This window comes from Melampsora larici-populina, assembly GCF_000204055.1.
Source record: "Melampsora larici-populina 98AG31 unplaced genomic scaffold MELLAscaffold_12, whole genome shotgun sequence".
In the NCBI taxonomy this organism is placed as follows: domain Eukaryota; kingdom Fungi; phylum Basidiomycota; class Pucciniomycetes; order Pucciniales; family Melampsoraceae; genus Melampsora; species Melampsora laricis-populina.
This window is the reverse complement of record NW_006768776.1, coordinates 1,127,013-1,148,704: the sequence shown is the minus strand read 5'-3', so window position 1 is coordinate 1,148,704 and position 21,692 is coordinate 1,127,013. Positions and strand designations below refer to the sequence as shown.

Sequence of the window (21,692 nt, the reverse complement as noted above, 5' to 3'; positions counted from 1 at the left end):
ATGTTGTGTTGTCTGACTCAGACCGATAAATCAATGCAGAACAGGAGAATTGGCCAACTTTTGTTTAATCTGCCATACAAAACATCAAATTACTAATCTTCTTAATTCAGATTTGATTGAAAAAGTTTTTAGACCTGAACTTGTATTCTAATTGCTAGAGACAAAACATTGACAAAGAAATGATACAAACATTATTGAGATTTCTTTGAATAACTTGTCAGCATATAGTTGGAATCTTTTTAATACACAAAAGAAATTTTCAATCAAGTATTGTTGTATTTGCTTGAACAACTTTTGATATTCTAGTTGAGATTTTGTTGAACAAACTAAATATTGAATCCTCTGTTTCATCAAGATTTGATTGAAAAAGCAAGGAGATTATTATAGTCTCATTGAATATTTTTTGTCGATACAACAAAGGTAATGAAAAAACAATGATCTGAATGACAATCTGCTTGATTAACTAAAAGTCATTTTTGGGGTCAACTTATGTTGGATCATGAGTGACATGGATGGGGCTTTCTCAGTTTGTAGGCTCATAATTTTAAAACACATTGAACTTGCAATAATCAAAACAAAAACAAGAAGTATCGTCACAACCAAATATGAACTTCAAGAAGATATACTAGGATAAGCATCAGTCACTACAACTTGACAAGTCATAAACATGAACTATAAGTTATGATATTGTAAAGCAAAACCTATCATGAGGACACATATTTTGTAAAAAAAAGGAAACAATGGTCTGGTACCAGAGATAGCTCAATTACAAGATCTCCCCAAATCAGTCATAATCATCTCAACAGTGAGTATCATCTTTGCTTGTGACAGTGTCCGTTTGAACAGGGAGTTGGGGTACTGTTTGATCTATAAGGTCAAAAAAAAGATCAAAATCAAAGCCGAAAAAAGGAAAAGAAAAAGGATTCAAAATCAACATTACATAGATGTGATAGAAGGCATGATAAGATGACTTACGTGTGATTAAGGAAACCATTAGTTTGAGGCATTAGGAAAAATGTTGAGGATTTGGCAAATGGGAAATGAGAAAAATCCGAAATCGACTAATGAAAGGGAGGGAAGTGGAAGGAGAATCGATGAGGGTGAGGGTCCACCAGTTCCACCGTGGGGGTGAGCTGTTGGCCAATACTTCCATCATGGAGATATCGGTGATGGGACAAAGTTACAAAAAAAATAAAAAAAGTTGGATCTAAACTTCTCATAAGCGAGTGCACGGATCAGGTGTGAGGCAGAGGACTTGACCGATCTGGCAAGCTTTCTGCAATCGACTGTACCAAAAATGCAAGAATTGAACCATAACAAAGTAGCTGAGAAGCTAAGATCAATACAAGTTAGAAACTCCCCTCACTGTGTCCGGGTAGTGTTCGCTTGTTGACGAGCGCGCATGACTTCCCTTTCTGCCTGAAAGGGAGTTGGTATGCGCTCGTCAACTAGCAAAGCCTACACAGACACGGTGCCTTGTCCATCTTGCTCTTTTACATCTTTGGACAGCTAACTCAACTTTGAAAGCTTGGGAGGACCCTGATTGAAGGAAAACCAATCCAGAGACCTTCTTGGGTTTGATTTTCTGACCTTAAGAAGTAATAACAGATGATTATGTGACAGATATGAATAATGATACCCAGCCATATGCATGTTATTTTTGAAAAAATGATACAAAACAAAACCCTAGTCAGGTTTGGCCAGCATATACATAACTCTCTCACTAGTAACATAGCCAAGAACATAGCCAAGCTCTTTCCACCATAGGTTTCAGTGGAACTATCACTGGACGGAGAATTCTGTAGCAGGCTGCATAAAGGCACTGTCTGGACTTATGATCCTGATACTCCCAAACTCCCGCAGACTCAAATGATATCTCCGCCCAGCAAAAATTCCACACATCTCAAACTTAAAGCTTGTTAGCTTCCCTTCCGAGACACCGGTTTTCTCAGGGTTTTCTCATCAAGTTTAGCTCTACGAATTTGTATTTTTGATGTGATATGTACAATCGAATCACAAAAGCTTGTCACAAGATCCCCGCCAATTTGCTTGGATTTAGCCTGATTTAGAGGGCAAAGTTCTTCAAGCTTTTGTGATTTGACTGTACTGTAAACTTTGAAAAACTTGTCCAATTCTGAACAAATTTCCCCACAAAACTAGAGCAAATTGCTGCTGAAACTTTGGCAAGCTTTGTGCAATCGACAGCACTCAGATCAACACTCAAACCGGACCGCAGTGAAGTGGACTACGGTCCCTGCAGCGGTGTGGTACGGTTTAAATTCAAAACCGTACCGTAGTTGTAGAGAAGTCATGGGTATTCCTGACCCAGGCTGGACACTACGGTACGGTCAGCCCGTAGTGGGCCGTGCCGTAGTTACCGTAGCCGCCATAGGCTACAAGTACACAGCGGCTCAAATAACTAAAAAAAGGCCTGTGATGAATACTTACATAAAAATAGAAAGTAACAGTTTACAGCCATATTAAATGAGATAATGAAAAGAAAAAAGAATGAAAGAGAGAAAGATGGGTGAAATATCAACCTATCTACAGGAATAGAAAAATTGGACAGACACACGCCTACCATCCTTGGAGGCTGGCGTGATCATTACGGAGATTGTCTTTGACGATGAACTGCGAATCGATTACCACTTTCTTCATCACTCGCGTCTCTCTTGGAGCAAATGTGGCATCATCCAGGCAGTGCCATTGGTACAGCTGGTCATCGACAAAGGCTCTCAAGTATTGGGGCTAGGAGCTTGAATCCGCGAATTACAATCAGAAAGAACTAGAAGACAACTTGAAACTGAGTTTGCAATCGAACAAGAACATGAATTAGAAAGACAAAGAGCAGAAGCAGTTTACCTAGTTCAAAAAGCTAGACATGAACAACAAGAAAGAGAGATCTTAGAACATAATCAAATTGAACAAGAACGATATCGTGAAGAATCAATCAGATGGGAAAATGATAGAACAAGAGTTGAAGTAGAAAGAAAGAGATTAGAAAATGAACAATTAAGACAAGAAGTAGTGAGTAATATGCAATCAAGAGAACATGAACGTAGACTAAGACGTGAATTGAATTTAGCTGGTAAAGGCTATTTTTGAACATATGGGTTGAAGTGATAGCATCTTGATTGGGAATAATGTCGACAGATGCGCTGGTTTCTTACCATCTTGGGATTTGTATATGGGAGGCTGAGTAAATATCGGAGTGACCGTTGTCACTTTGAACTACGGTGATGTACACTCCGAATACGGTGAAGGCGGTACGGTACCAACCCCCATATTCCTGGGGGTTTACCCCACTACGGTACGGTCGACCGTACCGTAGTCTGTTGTACCGCAGCCTACGGTGTCTAGACCATACCGCACCGCACCGTCGGCCGTATTTCTCGGCGGTTTGGTTTGTGTGTTGCTCAGATGCAATTCACAAATTCACAAAACATGGGGTATTTGACGACAAAACAAAGATCATATTGAAGCTGATGAGAAACAAGAAACAGATCACTGTGGTGGATTGTGATCATTTGATTTGCAGATTAGTTCGGGATAAGATTTGATCAAGATTGATGGATAGATATACAGTCGTTTTCAAAAAGCTTGCCCAAGTTTGCCCACAAAACTCGAGCAATTTGGCAGTGAATTTGTGGCAAGCTTTTTGAACACGACTGTATTACAGAATGATTGCAAGGTAGGTAGGATAGACTTCTTTGAGTCTCTCAATCTTGGAGACCGAGAACGACCGGTGTTGAGAATGACTATGTATGCAAGGTGCACTCTTGTTTGCACCACCAAAGTTCACTTGTAACTCATGACCCCTGTCCGCAAGGAAAAAGGAAAGGGGTGCAGCCGGAGTCACCAATGTGGCAAGCATGAAGATATGTAAGGTTCTGGACCTCCTTCAGGTTCTGAAAATCTGTGAGCCACTTGAAGTGTTCAATTTACAAACTCGACATCACCAATACCGTATACCTCTGTATACGCCGTTTGAAATGGGGAGGTACATTTTTACACTGGGTGGTTTACACCCATGCTTTTGGTGTAAACCCGAGTAGGTGTAAAATTACAAATAACCCCGATGTATTTATAAATTTACACTGACTTGCATTTTTTTAGTCTGTGTAATTTATTGTGGTGTAAGTGAGACAGTGTAAAAGTTGTGAACCCGGCCGTAATATTTAATTTTACACCGGGTATTTTTGTTTCTTTTCCACCAACTAATACAGTGTAAATTATCACGGTGCAAAAATATAAATTATTTTACAGTGTAAGAATTTTACACCGTGGAGCCTTTACACCAAAAAGCACGATGTGAAGAACCCAGTGGAGAAATTGAAAATCAACCCCCCAGATTCGAATTTTACACCGTATGTTGTGGTTTTTTTACACTGACTACGGGGAAACCAAAAAGGACCCCACACAGCTCCACAACACAACCTTCGCACCCAATGACCATCTTTTAATTACAGCATTTATAACAATGAGGAAGGAAAAAAATAAGGAAAAACAGAAATAACCATAAAACAGAAAAGTGAAATGACCATCTCTAATCACAACAGAAGAGAAAGAAATAAAAGACACAAAAGCAGAAAGGAGACACAAACAATAAAATCAGAGATAAAATAAAATCAGCAATGACAGTAGAGAATCAATATAAAGAAGATAAATCAGGAGATAAAATGATATCAGAAAGGACTGTAGAGAAATAATTAAATCTAGAAATACAAAAGTAAGAAAGACTCAATCAAAAAAAAATAAAAAAAAAAATTGAAAAAAGGAAAGGACACATCAGTGTTTTTTACCACCTTTTTTTCTGATGGATTTTACAGGTTTAACATGTTCTTTGTCAACAATAGCCTTCTTTAAACGTTGAGTCCTTTGGACTGAATCAGAAGGAAATGTTGTCAGTAGGAAGACAAAGATATGATTTCAAGTAAGTGACTTACGTGGCTTCACATCATCCGTACTGGTAGGCCTTTCACCATCTTGGTTTCTTTCTGGTTCTTGTGCAGCCAGTTTGACCTTGATTTTGAAATGCTGAGGAGGAGGAGGAGGCTGAAAAACAGGGCTTGACATCAATTCTTCAATGATTGCTTTGTCTTTGAGTTCCTGATCTTTGAGTGATTCTTCCTTAAGTTGGTCAACTTCCTCTTCTGCTTCCACTTTCATTTCTACAAGATCTTTGTGATTGTGTTCTTCATTAGCGGCAGCTTTGGCAGAATCTTCATCTTTTGGCAGACCACCTCCTACAGGGAATCTGTCCGAGGGCATCAAGAATGGAATTAAATGACTTAGTTTCCTTGTAATGAGCTTTAGAGAGACCATTAATCCACAAAAGAAGGACTGGTACAAATTGTTCAAGTTTTTCGCAGTACATTGAAGTCGTCAGTAGGTAGCCATGATTAAAGAACCTGTAAGTAACATCGGATAAAAGGCCGCCTTCATAAGATTTGCCGTTGTCTTCAAGCACAAGAACCTCGGCCATCAAATTAGTCTGGAAAGAGAAATGAATGTCTTTGATATTGAAAGATGCGGACACTATGCACATTCCATTGCTGAAAATGGAAACATGGTAATGGAGAGAGAAACCTGGGATTATAATACAAATCAATAGAAAGGAAAAGGAAAAGAAAAATTGAATTTGACGTACATGGTCCAATAGATCAGTTGATGGATTCATCTATCACCACCGTCTGGGTACTGAGAATCAGTCATCAAGCCTTCTTGTACCAGGAAATACCGCTGAAGATAGCCTAAGTGGTCAATATGTCCAAAGGATGGATGTGTATCCACAACTGTTTGAATAGGAGCCTTTCCTACATGAGCATGTCCAACCTACGGTGGAATTAATGTCAGCACTTGGTCAATATACCAAAAAAGAAATACCATGTACCTTTAAACCCAAAGGACCAGTTGTTGGGTCATTGGTGATGATTTCTTTCAATTTTCCCTTTGATAGGGGATCTGCCTTTTTAGCATTGGGCCAAATATGCTTGTGTTTGCCTTGGTGTCGCAGTATACTCCATCCGGTGTTGTACTCTTTGTCAAATCAACATTTAGCATTACATTCAACATGTTCCTGGATGCCGTCACAGTCGTCAATGGAACACACAGTGCCTCTGTTTGAATATTAGAGTGGTGGTAAGTCTTTCATACAAAAAGAATGAAGTAATTAACAAAAAACTTACTGATTTAGAAGTTTTTCAATCATCTTGTACCCAGTCGGAGGTGAACCAGCAAATCAACAAGAAGAGTTTGAGCACTTCATCACTCCAAGACAGGTAAATCTCAATGTGTTCCAGTCTTTGTTGGAAGTATCCGTTTTCATTGTGTGTCCAAGCAACATAGCAACCATGTCTCCATTGGGGTAAATCGGGTAGTTTTGCTCGTCAACAACACAGCCATAGTCGATGAGAGTCTCAAATTGGTGTTTTTTGGAGGGAATCCAAAGGTGTGGGCGGTTAACAGCTTCGTGGCTATCAGGTTGTTGAGGATGAGAGCTAACAGGATTGTGTTCTGAAGTCAAATTGGATTTCATCTTCTTTTTTTTCTTACTTTTTTCTTTTGAAAGAGATGGTGGAGGTGACTCTGATGGCTCATCCGGGGACGGTTTATGCTTCCTCTTATTGCACTTTTTTGCCTTAGACTTTGCGGATTTAAGAGGTGAGTCAGGTTCATTCTCAATCAATAATTTTTCTTGATGTTCTCGATGTCGACGTTTCTTGACCTTCTTTTTTGTATCAGAAGGGGGTGAGGGATCATGATACAAGTTTTGTTCAAGATCTGAATCAGTCATTGTGACTAGATCGGATTCCAATCTTAAAGACTTGGTAGGTGAATTCGAGTAAGGTTGTGCTCTGATTTGTTGCGGTGTTCTTGGAATATAATCAAAAGGTTTTCTTGTAATAGTTTTGATTTGATAACTGGAAGGAGGATCTTTGCAATTATACGATGAATGAAATTGATCTGTTTGAGCATTGTCTGCTCCATTGCGTGATACATTTTGACCCATTCTGATCAATCAAACAAGGATGTGATAATGGCAAATAGGTAATTTGAAGATTTGATGTTATAATTAGGGTGTTCAAACCTGTGCAAGAAATGTGCAAGACCGACGTGCAAGATCCGTGCAAGATCCGTGCAAGATTTTTTGCACTAATCTTGCACAGTAATTTTTTTGACAACCCGAGTTATTGTGTTCCAAACCGTGCAAAAACCGTGCGAGACCGACTCTTGCAAGTTTTGTGCAAGATCCGTGCAAGTTCTATTCATATCTTGCACAGAACTTGCACAAAACTTTCATGAATTGATTTTGAGGTTTGAACACCCTAAATGTCAAATAGGAAATTTGAAAAAAGACAACAAGGGGAATGAGAAGAGGAATGGTAAAGGAGAAGGGACTGGTTTTACGTCAATGATGATAATGATAACCCTTCTTCCACTCTTGTGGGCAATGTTTAAGGATTCTTTGGTCATTTTAGGCTTTGATATCAGGTATTTATGTCTGATATCGGGTTGAATCATGGTTTGAAATGTTTGAAATCTTGAAGAATTGATATGTTTGTGGAAGTAATGCGTCAAACTGTCGGTGGAAACCATTGAGGTGTGAAATTATACATTACAAGGGTACTGTGGTACTTTTACCCCTTACAGTTTTCCACCCGGGAACCCGGTGTCAATGAACCCAGTGTAAAACTCTAACTAGGAGCCCTATCTGACAATTTTCCCCTCAATATTTTTACACTAAGGGTACTCAAAGTACTATGTGGCACCACATATCTGGCGTCACATACTTTTCAAATTTCATTTTTGACACGAAAATTACCATAACGAGTTGAAGAAAAAGACATATTGAATTATATTTGGCAAATTGTAATGTCAGCGTAGGTCATTTTGCCTGTCAAAAACAAAATTTGAAAGTATGTGGTGCCACATATGTAGCGCCACATACTTGCTTTGAGTACCCTTACTGTATAAGTTGGTGGAAAAAAACAAAAATACCCGGTGTAAAAATAAATATTACGGCCGGGTACACGACTTTTACACCGTCTCACTTAGAGCATCTCCAATGGCACCCTCTAAACGTAACATTTCTGACATACACATAAGGTGTATTTTACGTTTAGAGGGTTGGGTCAAAAAACAACCCTCCAGCGGTACCTAGTTTTCTCACATATGGCCACGTGTGTGATAATGTTTTTGAGGAATACCAGGTATCCCATGTCAACACCTCCATATGTTCAGGGACTTCGCCAAATTTCCAGATGATGGTATTTGTGACATATTGGAAATGATGATACCACATTTGTCCCATGATAACCAAATATAACATTGTCAAGAAGGTAAAATCTTGAAAGATCAATCAAACCACAATCAATCGTTTGTTCTTGTTGGCTCAGCTCTGGCGTTTGTGACGTTTTTGGTAGGGGCATGATCCTGGAAAGCTCTGAATGATTTGCGCGTTGGAGCAAACTTGTTTATTGAGGGTGAATACAGGCTGCTGTACGTTTTGAGTTGACACTGTCGCCTTTTACCGGTTCAGAACCGTTGGAGATGCTCTTACACCGCAATAAATTACACAGACTACAAAAAATAGCAAAAAATGTGACTCAGCGTAAAATCATAAATACACCGGGGTTATTTATAATTTTACACCGTTATTTATAATTTTACACCTAGTCAAGTTTCAAAATTATTTTTTTAATTTATTCAATCAACAACTAAAACAGACTAGAACTCCCAACTCGAGCCAAAAACATTCCTTAATGCATCAAATGTATCTGCCGCAGGCAAAGGAAAACCAATGGGAATTGTAAGCCATTCTGTGGTTCTGTGAGCAATAAATTCGGTACAGTTGAAAGTGGATTTGCTTGGTCTGTGTGCTTGGTAGCCTCTACCACCCCTCAACTCAACAAGAAGGGGTTCGTGGTGTACTCAACCCGGAAAAAAGGCAGCACCAACTAAGGGCTTTCAAGTTTGTTTTACGTCCTCATACGCTACACCAGGGGGTAACTTTTTGTCGGAATACGAGCGAGAAAGAGGTCGTGTCGAGATCTGGCCGAACGCTGGCTACAATCCCAGCGTTCGACCAGATTTTGGCTGGTGCCGCTATACCAGCTGATTTCTGGTCAAACGCTGGGATTTCGGCCAGAAATCAGCTGGTAAGCCGGCTGGTCGGTCTGGCAAGAGATCGACCAGCTTTTTGGCGAGCAGAAGACGGTAAGAGGGAGTGTCTTCAAGGAACGTGAAACCGGAGGCTGTGCAATTAAAGTTCCTTCATCACATTTGCCTCCATTGCCGTGGTTCTAGCCACCCCTTTTTTATTTTGACAACACGAGAGCTCCTAGAATCCATTCTTTGGTCTAGGAGCTCCTTGCCATGTTGTTCTATCTGAATCCCTCAACCCACATGGGGTGGATGGCATGGCTGAGGGAAGGAACAATCAGGTTTGCTGATCGGCTCCCTCATGATCGGCGGTGTACAAACTTTACTCGGAGACGGTCTTTAGGCCGCCATATGGCCCATCTAACGGAGGTCTGGCAATCTCGCCTTTTTCTCGCCGCGCCACTGACCATCTGGCGGCGGTTCTCCACTACCAAGCATTTCTCGCCTTCGGATGGTATTCCATGACCGCCATCCGATGGTACGAATTACCCCGTGGTGTACATACAACAACTTGACCGTGGTTGTAATATATGCGTATATTTGTTTTTTAAATCGCAAGACCTTTTTTACGAATTTTGATTTGACGACTGTTCCGATATTTTTCAAGATTGCAAAAATAAACAAATTTGAAACCCCTTAATAAATCGAAAAACTCTTGGACCGCTGTACAACGACCGTGCTTTGATTGCGCTGCAATTCAAATGTGTTCTAATGCTCTCTCAATTCGGAAAAAGAATTTAGAGGCTCTCACAACAGTCGCATACTGCTGTACTGCGCGGGCTCCATTTTGTCTTTTTGAATGGTGGCGACCTGTGGCGACGCCTTTGGAAGCGATCAAAAAGCTTTAAAAAGTCGTGCTCGAGACTCAAGCAACAGAAAACCTGGCTTACCTCTGGAACCCCCCAACGACCTTTTCATTTTACATACCCACTCCCAACACATTTGAGTCAGAGCTTTGTGTGTGAAGGCAATGCTCTCTATGGCTGGTCTTAGACCTTTTTCATCTGCTCATCCAAGGGTTGCGAGTCTCAATTTGTCTACTTCAATCTCCATCGTTCTTTCGAAGCATTGGCCCACCTCACCTCTTCAGCGACACTACCATTCTTCTGCCCCATCATGGTGGACAACGCTTGCACCCGAGCTTGCGTCTAGATCCCTCCTAAACGCAACAAGGCGCCGGCGTGTCGAATGTCCTTCTTCCTTAACAAACGGTTTTCATCGTAGACTGGGCCGAAACTCGTTTCCGACATCTTCGTCCCCAGAGTACGGCAAACGCATGTCACTCCAGCATACAAATGGTGGGACGGTTCCCTCTTCCCACGAGGGTGAGCCATGATCTGTAATATTGTATTGTGGTCAAGAGTTTTCTGACGGAACGTGATTCGCACATTTTAAATGGTCGCGCGCGCTTTGAAAATACTTGCCTCCCCTGAACACTTCTCAAGCTCTTGGCGACACCGGGCCCAAAACTTCATTAGCTCAACTGGATTCGGAACCCATTGATTTCAAAAATGAAAAGTGCCTCTGTGAGTACAATCCTATCAAGCTGAGACCAATGATGGAATGGGTTTTTCCCCGCGCTGTCTCAATTGCTCGATCCTCAGGCTCCATAACATTCACAGACATAGCCCATGATAATTGGGTTGAATATGCAATTAACCTCGCTAACCCCTAATTCTTTGGCCTGATTTTGATCTGGTTTTATTGCTACATCGATAGCCTTGTGGTCAGACATCAGACCGGTACTGGCTGTCTGCTCAATCCCCGAGCTTCACAATCATCCATCCTCCAAGGAAATAAGCCGGGAAAATAACATCCTCTCACAAGTAGCATCCAAGTTGCCGACCACCAAGTCAGAGGCCCTGGAGGTCCTTCGAGTGCCATCTAGTAGGACAATGAAAGAGAGTTACATAGCAATCGAGCTTCCATTCAAACAACAACCACACCTTGCTCAATTGTATCAAGGTGGGCATTTTCTTCGATTACTTAACCCTTCCTTACCCATGGTTGATCATGGTATGATTGCTCTTCATATAGGATGTGACGCTGTTATACGCATAGGCAAACTGCTGGAAGGTATGTATTTTTTGTTTGTCTTCTTTTCGCTCATCACTGATATGCAACTGTTTCGCTGCAATTCAATTACATCCTCCACAGATATCGACACTTTGGCTTGTATGATTGCGTGAGCCAAGTTGAAGCTTGGAAGCGGTCTTATCGGCTGAGAAGTCAGCTGCTTTACATATCGGAGCGCTCATGTGTTGTTCGTGGTTTCGAGGGGACTCAAACAGACACAAGCATTGCCTTCCTACCGGTGCTTCGCCCGACCACGCCCAAAAGATAGGCCTCATCTTGATCACAGCCGCCGTAGACCGGTAAGCAAGCCCTCAAACAATGATAACTCAATCTGTTCACGCCCGAGTTCCAAGATTGCTCACCTTGCTGCTCTGCCATATTTTTCTAGTATCGACATGATCCGCCCATTACATTCTGGCGAGGCAGAAGATCTCAAGCTTTCAGGTCAGACCTCTCACCTGTTTGATGTCATGCTCAAGCTTCCTCACTTCAACAGCTATATCTTTAACATAGCATTGACTAAGCCTCCAAAATCCGCGCTTCCATCACTGCTCGGAATGTAGGACATGTTTTACACACGACCACCTCTGCGCTCGAAATATTAGTAAAAGTGTCGGCTGTAGGAAGCGAAGAGAACAAAACCGTCATGATTGCTCGTGTGATTATGGTGGCCCGTGATATGGAAACAGGTGTCAAACGCACTATACCCAGTCTCCTTCCAGCTCTTGATGATCCATCGGAACAATCACTGGCGGGAGTTTTCTCCCACGTTCGAGCCAAAAGGCATGTTCCTCAACTTCCAGTCGAGAAGCCTCTCGATCTTGTTCACGACCGCTTTCGGCCCACCTCTAGTTCGTATGACCTCATTTCTCACCCACTGGTGAGCATGACAAGTAAGTATATACAGAACGCTAATCGCTTCGACGCCGTTGATCTGACTTCCCAATAGACTCCGTTTCCGATCTTCATATGAAAGCAGTCCGTTGCACCGAGACGCGTCTTTCAGACTCAGCTTGGTGCCACCCTCAGAAGCGGGTATGTTTTCAGACGCTTGATCCTTTTTACGAGTTCATTACTGATGTAATTCGATCTCTGATTATACTTTTATTATAAGAATTTATATGTGCGTATAAAGTTTAAACCTGTCTAAGATAATCAGGCCAGTGACATGACTTGCTCATGTTTCTTTCCATCCCCGTTTGATTCAGGGCGCAGTCTTTGGTGGCTGTAAGTATTAATTTGAATGAATTCTTTGAAAACGTCAGGCATCTTTGGACACTATGAGTATGTGACACTAATGTATATGGGTGCATCCACCTTCTCTTTCCATGGGAAAGACCTGATGAGACTTGCATACGAGGTTGGTTACCCATTGGTACTTCGTTTCATTCAAAGAAGCTCGCGATGCTTATCTTGTCATCCATACTTTGCTTACGTTTTTTGTAGAACGCGTTCTGTGCTGCTAGTCTTTTTGCTCAAAAGCCGGTTGAATTAGTATCCCTTGAGTAAGACGAATTTTTTTAGTCTCTATTCTAGATGGGGTATGTATGCCTAAATTAATCATATGTTACCTTTATAGCAACTTTGAATTCAAGAGCTCCGTTGAGGTTGGCGCCCTCCTTCAGCTAACATCTGAGATCACAAGAATCAACGACGATGAATTAGGATCTATTCAGGTTCCTCTCTTTCTTTGTTTGAATAGTCCGTCAACTATCAAGGATACTGATTGACTATCGCTTACCCTTAGGTATATGTGCAAATCAATTCGACAAACATGATGACAGGCAAAAGCAAAATTTCAAACAGAGCTTATCTTACTTTCAAACTCGTAAAGAGTGAGGAGGCAGTGGAAAAATTTGTGATTCCCCAGACCGATGGTGAGCGTGTTTTCATCGGTTCCTCATTTTGAGGTGCACTGTTGGTTCTTTGGCTAACTTTCAATTACTATGATCATCTATCCATCACTCAGATGAAGCCCAACGTAAGCCTTTATATTTTGGCTGTTTCTACAAACAATTTTTTTTTGATGTCTGATTTATTTTGTTTATAGGCTGGCTTGAAGGAGAGCGTCGAGCTTTGAGTAACATCGGGATGCGAAACCTGGTGCTACAAACTCCTTTGTTACTTTAACTTCATTCTATCTTTTCTTGCATCTTTTATGCATAGTATTTTGGTCATAAACCAAGTCAACTTCTCTACATGAATCGGTCAGCTAGTCCTCTCTGGTATTGAATTGATGGCATGGCTTTCACTTCATTTTTCCTATTTGTTTTGAATTATTTATACGGGTTGATCGGTATCCAACTCGTCATTGTAAGGTGTATGAGCTCTTTAATTTATGATGTAATGCCCGTAACAATTTCCAATTTGTGATCCATTGGAATCTTTGCTTCTTCTCAAGGCATATGAATCCAATGGACACATCATGATTGATGAACAAGTTAACTGTTCAATCATGCTGCACGACCACAGAGTAATGAAGAGTTTCCTTTTGTTATCAGAATTCCATTTGGCTGTTCCTGATAGCTTTAACCTACTTTATCTCCTCAGCATTGCCATGCAGCGTCGGTGAGTTCAACACTCGAATGATGTCCATTGTTCCGAGCTCACCCTTATTGTAATTTGCCGAGCGTGGTAAATTCACTCTGCTTCATGTGACTAGATCGGTGAACTTGACAAAATCCCCCCGAGGTCTTAGTCTTAGCTTTTCAAATGATCAAGAGTGATGATGTCACATTGATCACGATCTACCACGATCCATTCCTTGATGGATAGCTGTCATGAACAAAGTTGCAAGCTTAACTAAGTCCCTCTCCCGACGCGGCCACGAAAGTTGTTACTGCTCGACTATTTCTCTGCCGACGTCGCAACACGTCCTCTTCCTTTCCAGCAGGCGGAGATAAGGGTGACCACGTGGGCCTTTGGCAGGTAAGGCTCCAATTACATACTAGAGTCGAGTTCCCTTGAGTTACATATATCCTCAACAGCAAGCACAATTCAAAAGTTACTTTTCTTGACCGCGGGCACAGTACCTGCACGGATGAGCAGAGGTTCCGGAGCGCTTCTAAATCCATGCGCTCACATGATTTATAGGGGTTGGGCGAAATTTAGACCAACCGGTTTGCAAAACCCATTCAGTCGTAGTTCAATGATTTAAGAATGCTTTCGAGATGGCTAGAAAGCAATATTGAAGCCACCCTTAACCGACCAAAACTTTTATCGATCTTTTTGCTTTGCAAAAATACACACCAGTACGAAGCGTTTCTTGAGAACTCCAAAGCTTCACCCGTTCAAAAGGCTTACAGGGCAAAGCAATTTGCGCCGCTGGGCTCGTAGTACAAGCCATGCAAACACCCCTTTTGCACCTTTCACATATCCCCTAACCCATCTCTTCTGGCAAAAGCTTGCCTGGGTATCGCCTAAACACTCTTGGCTCTGGGCTCAGATCCGTAACAGATCTGTGAAACCCAGAATACTTGTCCTCCGCCATCTTCGACTCCTTTCGGGAGGCTTCTCAGAGGCGCAAAACCGGTTGGTCGAAATATCGCCCAACCCCTTATATTGACTGTGATAAGGATTCCTGATACATGAAGAAGATAGGATGAAACATATCAAAACAGTCGGGGTGTTGGAAATGAAATGAAACGCAGACTGTATATGATAATCAGTTTCAAAAGTGGCACACTCGAAGGCTGTTTCAAATCCATATCATTTCCACAAGTCTTTCTGCCTCATGATGATGATAAACTTTAAAAGGTGTGCTAGACAGTTTTACCGATAACGTCATAACTTATCTGTGAAGGAATAAGCTGATGTGGTGACGTATGAGCTCTTGTATCTGATGTTGATCGCAAGAGAGCATTATTAGCAAATTCTCAAATTTGCAACTTTCTTGATGATGAAGAACCACACATCCCTTATCACTTTGCCAATAACGGCAATCTTTTTCCTTTGTCAAATTTGTTTATCATCAAGTTTTTCATTTAGTCTGATCATTAACTTGTCTACATAGCCGATTATTCCCCAAGACACCCACTTCGCACATTTCTGCTTCTCAGCACAATTTTATTCTTCCTTTCGATTCAACTCATCATCAACAAGTACTTTTACTCCTCAATTGCTCTGAGTCTTGCTATATACCTTTGCAAACTTCATCTTTGTTTTTTCCCCTACAATGGCAAATCCTTACCGCATCCTCAACGTATCTCCCAACGCAACTCGCCAAGAGATCCGTGCAGCTTACATTGAACAGGTTCATAGCTCCACGTTTCGTCGTCTCAATCTTCTCCTCATGCTAACTCCGTTTTTTTCAACCCAGGCGTGTCAAAGTCATCCATCAAAGCAACAACCGAATCAACACCCAGCAATTCAACAATCTCGTTTTAGACAGGTAGCTGAAGCGTATACTCTTGTCGGAAACGGTTAGCCCGTTCACAAATTATATTATTCCTGGCCCTTCCATTTTCTCTACGAGCTCACTCTCTTCCTCTTTATCAGATTCGAACCGCCAAATCTCAGACATTGCATTTTCCCTCACAAACGAAATTTCAATTTCAACACCGACTCGTAATCGCAATCGAAGTGCATCTGAGGCCACTGGAAGAGATGGGATCTTCAACTCTCGACAAATTTGCGATGTACTCCCACCTGGTCTAAAATCAACTCTCATTGAGTTAGATCCTATCAAAGTCTTTAATAGGGCTCTAAAGGAGATGGAGGATGAGAGAAAACGGCATTCGGTTCAAAAGCTCACTCCACTCTCAATGGACCATCAGAAGTCTCCTTTTCGTAATTCGTCCTCTCCGGATCATCATCAATCTCATTCTTATCAATCTTTATCACCATCAGGATTACATCGCACTCCTTCCTATCTCAAGCTGGCTTCTCGAGATAATCATCAATCAACTTCCCATTATCAACAATCACCCCACGAACATCATCCATCCCAATCTTTTCACAAAACCTCATCACAAACTAACCATCAATCTCCACCTTACACAAAAGAACTACACCAAGCTTTAAGTTGTCAAAAACTATCCTCTGCGGAGCATTCGCATCATACTCCACAATCACTTTCATCCAACCCAACATCTCGGGAACGACCCACATCAATTCTTTCAGTTGCATCATCAAGCGCAGGTCGCATGAGTTCTAGAAGTAGCAATACATCTTCTAGAAGAAGAGTTTCCTTCACAGAAGAAACAATCAAGACAGATGAATTGAAAAAATTAAGAGAATGTTTGAAAAACGAATCTACATCGAATGCATCATTTTCTAACCCATCATTATATGATTCAGATCTAGATAATGGACATGAACGCAATTTATCATCTTCTTTACCAATCGACTGTTCTTTCTTATCTGATCGTATGTATCAAAGAAGAAAAGAAGAAAAATCAGAACCAGTAGAGAAAGAAGACTTTCCTTGGTCTAATTTAGATTTTGATGATCCTAGAATGATAGAAAGGAATCCTAATCATCATCGACAGAAGACCCCAAAAGAAGCTTCCCCTACCAGTTCAGATTTGAAAAAACGGCTCATAGCTAATGGGAGTAATACTCTTAATAATCATATTCATAAAGCACTGTCATCAACCGAAGATGAAATGCAATCATATTTAAATTCACTTGATCTGGACCGTGCTGAAGACCAAGAAAGGATACTCGAACGGTTTTATGAAGGTGGAATGAGCAGAAGAGACAACCTCCGAGATTTAACCGACGATGAACTATTAGAAATCTTGGATAAATTGAAGGAGCTACACACCAACAGGTGACATCCCTTCACGGGCTGTACCTATTCAATAACATGGGATGTATTTCATTCACTACTTTACACATATGCAAACTGTATCAATGAGATTTATCTCCTGGTTGGGATAAATATCTTTGGCATCAGAATCTGTTTATCCTACCGACTTCATTTATGTAAGGATTATGACAACGCCTCTTCTAAAGATTGGAGCACGAGAATAACAAACCTATTCGAGAGAATTATCTGCAGCGGGAACTGGATGATTCACTTCGCATCTTCTAGCTTAGTCCATTTCAATATACTATCAACTTTCATTTATCAATTAAAATTATTCTACAACTAATAATGATCGTACCAGAAGGAATCATAAAAAAATCTACAAAATCATTCTATCTGCCATATTTTGGTTTCGGCTCTCTTTCTCTCTTATCATCAAACAATTATTTACAAATAATTTTCCATTTTATGCTCTTGATTTATAAATTTGTTTTACCTTTTATTTTTCATTACTTTATCTGTCTGTCACTCAATTTGCATAGCCCTTCTATATAAAGCTTAATGAACCACTTTTTAGCATCATGTCAGGATCTAGAACTCAATATTATTTTTTCCATCACATGTTTTGAAAATCAATCATCTTTAACATTCATGACTTTATTGCTATGAAGGAACCTTACTGATATTTTATGTTTGGACCAAGGATTATGTAGATTCACAGCTTTTTTTGATTCCCCTTGGACATCACTTGCTTGCTATGCAGCCCATAATGCTTTAAGTATAGTCAAACATGGAGTGAAGGTCAACAAATTGTATGAAGGAGAACATAGACTTATTTTTTGACACATTGATGGAGTGGTGTACATGAATTCACTTCACTTGTGGCAAGCCTCATAGAAAAAGACCTTTGGAGCTATGTATCATGTTGAAACCAAGGCAAAAACAATCCACTGTCTAATCCTCTTTCCACCAACAGAAGCACCTTGTGGACTTAAGATGTCATCAGGTGTCACAGGAAGCCTGAGATGACGATTCAAGGTTTCTGCTACCCCATTACAATGCCTCTGGTCTTGGCCTCACTTCAACTTGAGGTGACCATTTGAGGACAGCTTGGATGATGCCCTAAAATTCCATTATGTTGGTGTTGCTCAAAAAGGCACAATGTAGGTCAAACAGCCGTTCCTTGTGAGTAACAGATACAAGAAAGGCACTGGAGTATTTGCCTTGCCGTAATACTTGGTGAGACCAACACACAAGCACAACAAAACACAACAAAATTGTCCAAAATCTTTGTTGTATTGCAGGTCCAATACCTGTCAAATGTGTTTTGCTGTATTGCTTGTGCAATGCCTTGAGGACCAGAAGACATTTTGTTGTGTTTGGCGGCAACACAACAAAAGAAAACAAAAATTCACATCATTGTGCTAATTGCCCCCAAAAATAACTTGATTTACTCAATTTCAACTCACTGGATGGTGTGGTGATGCCTACAGTCAAACATCTCCAAAAGGGTAAATAGGCAGGAAACATTGAAAAGATGCAATAGGATGTTTTGTTGTGTCAAATATCAGTACCAATATCTGTGACTGTGGTGAAATGCTTGATTTATTGTTTTCATTCCTTTGTGGAGTATCCAATGTCAATTTGTGGGTTGTGATTTTGTTTAGCCACGACTAAGTTGTGTCACAATTTGATCTCCTATATTGTACCTTGTGTGTTGGTAAGACTGTGGTACAGGCAAAGCCACTGGAACCAATCTTGGGTATGGAGGACAAGAGTCGCAAACTAGGAGCACCTCTTAACCCTTATGCATTATGTGTTATGTATGCACTATGCAACAGTGCTACCCACTGTGCACTGTGCACTGTACTCCCAGACACATCTGGAGGTAGCCGGATCTGTGATAAAGCAACAGCATCAATTGATCAACCTCCTAAATAAAAAATTCTATTCATGATCTCTCCAGAGACACATTATAAGATAAGCCAATAACACTGCAAATATAATGTATTTTTCCAAGGTGAAAAATGATTACATTTATTTCACAAAATGATTAAAAATGCATTAATTCTGCATTAATTCTGCATTTTTCTGCATTAATTCTGCATTATTAATCATTTTGTGCATTAATGTCAATCATTTTTCACCTTGGAAAAATACATTATTTTCACAGTGTAAGCCTTGTTGGGCAGCAAAATATTCATAGTGGTGTTACAATACAAGCTCAGTTGATCAACCTTTTGATGAATTTTAGATGAAGGATTGATTTATTGCTCAAATTTCAGTGTCTGGAACTAGAAACCCTGGTTTGCAGATGAAGGATTGATTGACTCACCACCTTCAAATTGAATTTTTCTGAAGGCTTGACTTGTTATATACACCTTTCCAACAGGTTGAATAAGTAACTACATTTGTGGTTGGGCAGAAAATCACGGCAAGGTCTCATCAGGTGTTTTATTGCCACTTACTTTGCACTGTAGGAGGTCATTTTCTATCATCATTTTGTATATAATGTCCCAAAAAGTGGTCTTTTATCTGTTTTCCCATTTATCAAATCTTGTTTCATATAAACTTCTTTACCTTTTCTTTACCTTTCCAACAGAACCTCCTTGTTGTCAAGATATCTTGTGTTGTGCAATTGTTTCATTGCTACTCCAAATAGAATCATCAAAGATATCATGTGTTATGTAATTGTCTCCTTTGTTGGTCTTTCTACAATGCAAACTCAAAACAAAGATCAAACCAGCTCCAATCAGGAATTTGAAAACAATCACAATCAGCCAACATATCCTCAAGATATTGAAGAGGAGACAATTTTTGAATGTGTTGCAGCCAGGATGCAAGGAACAAAGATTTGATCTCACTGTGATGGCATGGCTGTCCCTGGTTGTGAACCACTTGGACTCACTGTATCAAGAAGTATGGTAGTATTACTGCCTATATTAAATCTTCACCACAAGATAGATCAGTAGTTCAAGCACACTGAGCCAGAGTCAAGAAACAAGGCTATCATATGAAGGAACCCAAGACTCAGATCTTGTGAGATACTGGGATTTTAATTAACATGTATGATATGCATTCAATACCTGATCAATTATCTATCAGTTTGCAAAAAGACAATATTCGACAAGGGCTGAAAACCCCTGAATTGCAGCACAGTTCACTGTGCGCAATCTGTGGCTGCGCTGGTCACCAGTGCATTGAGATTGGCTGAAATTGACACTGTGCCATTGTGCACCACAACGGACAGCATTTCTGCCGCTGCGCACATTTGCACCACACCACAGCCCAGTCTTTGCTGTTGCAAGCTGCTTTTTACCTGCCAATTATGACCCCTGTGCTGCACTGCGCTTCTATGTGTACAGTGCAGGGGACTTCCCATTTTTGACTCACTGCACTACTTTTGCAGCATAGCACAGTACTCAAAGTCCAATTAGAAGTGCAGCACATTTTTTGTGCAAAATGTGCTGCATTGCGCTGAGGTCGGGGGTTGGGGCTGGTGGTTCTGGAATATCTCATTGAACAAATGCAATTTTTATTAACTGGTTCTCATTGTGACACTGGGTACAACCACATGAAGAATGCCTTGGCTGTAATACATAACATATGAGTCAACAGAGACACTGTTAGATCTTTGCTCCATCAAATTGATCCTGGGGGTAGAAGCACAGATGTTTTGGAATTGCAGTTTGTGGGTTCATTGAGGCTTGATCTTGCAAGGTTTTGGGTTTGTATGTTGGTGTCAACAAAAATGATCCACAAATAATTGGTCATCACTATCTTTATATTGTTGAAAGGTTTGGAGGTATTTCCAAAAATACATGAACATATCATGGAACTGAGACCATCAAGATGGCTGGGTTTGAGATGGAATCTGCTCAAATATATGGTGGTTTAACTCCTGAGGGAGCTGAGTCTACTTATCTCTATACAAGCTCTTCATGCAATCAGAATATCAAAAGTCTTTGGTCACTGGTACACAAAGCAATTGGTGTCAATATTCATAATGAGATAGACATGGGTATAAGGTGGGGAATTTACAATGCTAGTGTGATCCCCTACGGAAGTGAGTCAGTCAAGGGATTCTTACTTTTCTGTTTTGTTGATACTTATGTGATCCCTGCTCCTTTAGGATGCTTTTCCTGCATCTTTGGATCCTCATTGTGCAAAAACTCCCAGATGAGTATGCTGAAATTAAGAACACCACACACAATCCACTCACTCAAAGATAAGAACAAAAGACGTGATGGAGGGGAAAACATGAATGAGCAAAGGTTATGGGGTATGGAGACCTAGTTTGACAGTGTGGCATTGTAAACTTGCGGTCTAAGTGGAAACTAGACAAGTACCTTTCCAAACGCTGAGCATGTTTATGTTCTAAGACTTCCCTGGCCTCTGACATTCACTTTGCATCGATTCAGAACATCTTCAACCTTCTCCTTCACACCAATTTTGTTTAACCGCAAACGTTGTGGAAATCAGAATTGGGGTATATAAACCCCATTATTTTATTAACTTTCATTTTAAAATACGAGAAACTACATTTTTTAGAACATTACATCAATAATGTGTTTTTAAATTAGTTCTTTATTTAGTTCATTTCTTTTTTTTTTATTTTCTTTCTCTCTTTACTTAATTTCAATTTTCATTTTTCATTTTTTATTTTTTATCTTATTTAGTTTGATCATATATGTCAAGT

At 40.4% G+C, this 21,692-nt stretch overlaps 4 protein-coding genes across 4 annotated transcripts; 3 read left to right on the top strand and 1 right to left on the bottom strand.

Moving 5' to 3' along the window:
- Window positions 1-2,681: 2,681 nt before the first annotated feature.
- Window positions 2,682-3,074, top strand: MELLADRAFT_85006 (uncharacterized protein; the record flags this gene model as incomplete). The annotated part of the gene is made up of 3 exons (XM_007408458.1): window positions 2,682-2,739; window positions 2,780-3,027; window positions 3,069-3,074. 3 exons carry the CDS (start codon window positions 2,682-2,684, stop codon window positions 3,072-3,074), a joined length of 312 nt encoding a protein of 103 aa, XP_007408520.1.
- Window positions 3,075-4,788: 1,714 nt separating this feature from the next.
- Window positions 4,789-5,169, bottom strand: MELLADRAFT_62032 (uncharacterized protein; the record flags this gene model as incomplete). The annotated part of the gene is made up of 2 exons (XM_007408353.1): window positions 4,789-4,883; window positions 4,947-5,169. 2 exons carry the CDS (start codon window positions 5,167-5,169, stop codon window positions 4,789-4,791), a joined length of 318 nt encoding a protein of 105 aa, XP_007408415.1.
- A 5,085-nt stretch (window positions 5,170-10,254) lies between these two features.
- MELLADRAFT_74566 (uncharacterized protein) lies at window positions 10,255-13,682 on the top strand (the record flags this gene model as incomplete). Its single annotated transcript, XM_007408459.1, has 17 exons — window positions 10,255-10,490; window positions 10,611-10,691; window positions 10,885-11,130; window positions 11,203-11,241; window positions 11,323-11,350; window positions 11,457-11,540; window positions 11,630-11,685; window positions 11,805-12,134; window positions 12,191-12,276; window positions 12,356-12,364; window positions 12,450-12,468; window positions 12,579-12,601; window positions 12,688-12,746; window positions 12,821-12,917; window positions 12,989-13,120; window positions 13,213-13,222; window positions 13,292-13,682. 17 exons carry the CDS (start codon window positions 10,442-10,444, stop codon window positions 13,369-13,371), a joined length of 1,428 nt encoding a protein of 475 aa, XP_007408521.1.
- A 1,733-nt stretch (window positions 13,683-15,415) lies between these two features.
- On the top strand, window positions 15,416-17,644 carry MELLADRAFT_116072 (uncharacterized protein; the record flags this gene model as incomplete). The annotated part of the gene is made up of 3 exons (XM_007408460.1): window positions 15,416-15,493; window positions 15,560-15,662; window positions 15,739-17,644. The coding sequence occupies 3 exons, from the start codon at window positions 15,416-15,418 to the stop codon at window positions 17,016-17,018; spliced, it is 1,461 nt and encodes a 486-aa protein (XP_007408522.1).
- Between the last annotated feature and the right edge of the window lie 4,048 nt (window positions 17,645-21,692).